General features: G+C 44.8%; 1 protein-coding gene across 1 annotated transcript; it reads left to right on the top strand.

Moving 5' to 3' along the window:
* Nucleotides 1-755, top strand: LOC106512100 (uncharacterized protein K02A2.6; the record flags this gene model as incomplete). The annotated part of the gene is given in 1 exon segment (XM_014000791.1): nucleotides 1-755. A coding segment is annotated over 1 exon segment (549 nt), but the record flags the coding sequence as incomplete, so codon positions are not given.
* Nucleotides 756-761: the final 6 nt, after the last annotated feature.

Below are 761 nucleotides of genomic sequence, written 5' to 3'. Positions count from 1 at the left end.
GACCCTTACCTTGCATTGCTGAGCTACCGCACCGCACCACTGGCATGCGGGCTCTCCCCAGCTGAGCTCCTCATGGGTCGCAAGCTGCGTACAACGCTGCCACACCTATCATTGAAGACTAACATGAAACAGTGGATGGGAAAGCAAACTGAGCTCAAACTGAAGCAAAAAGAGAACTATGATAAAACAGCCAGGAGGCTGAGGGCTCTAGAAGAGAACGACACGGTGAGAGTTGAGGATCGCGGAATGTGGGAGCGAAAGGCCACTGTCCTCAAGGAAGTGAGCCCCAGGTCATACAAAATACGGATGGATGATGGACAAGTACTCAGGAGAAACCGGAGGAGTTTGCTAAAGACTCAGGAACAGGACTCACAGAAACGGATTCAGGAAGAGATCGATGCAGGTCGTCAGGCCAGAGAGACTACTGGTCCACATGGTGGGAATAATGATGGTAATGATGAGTTATCAAACGACATTAGTTCAACACCAGTCTTGAGAAGGTCAACTAGGACAAGAAGGCCACCAGAGAGACTGATTGAACAAGGTTGATGCGTTACCAAACACATTAGTTCAAAACCAGTCTTGAGAAGGTCAACTAGGACAAGAAGGCCACCAGAGAGACTGATTGTACAAAGTTAAAAAAAAAAAAAAAAAAAAAAAAAAAAAAACAGCAATGTCAATGTTGTTAGTGAAAGCATTGACTGTTCAGGGTGGAGTTTATTATTAGTAAGTTCTATTAATGTTCATAAAATGTGTTACTG

This window comes from Austrofundulus limnaeus, unplaced genomic scaffold, assembly GCF_001266775.1.
Source record: "Austrofundulus limnaeus strain Quisiro unplaced genomic scaffold, Austrofundulus_limnaeus-1.0 Scaffold4255, whole genome shotgun sequence".
Taxonomy (NCBI): Eukaryota; Metazoa; Chordata; class Actinopteri; order Cyprinodontiformes; family Rivulidae; genus Austrofundulus; species Austrofundulus limnaeus.
The sequence above is the reverse complement of the archived record's forward strand: the minus strand, read 5'-3'. Positions and strand labels throughout refer to the sequence as shown.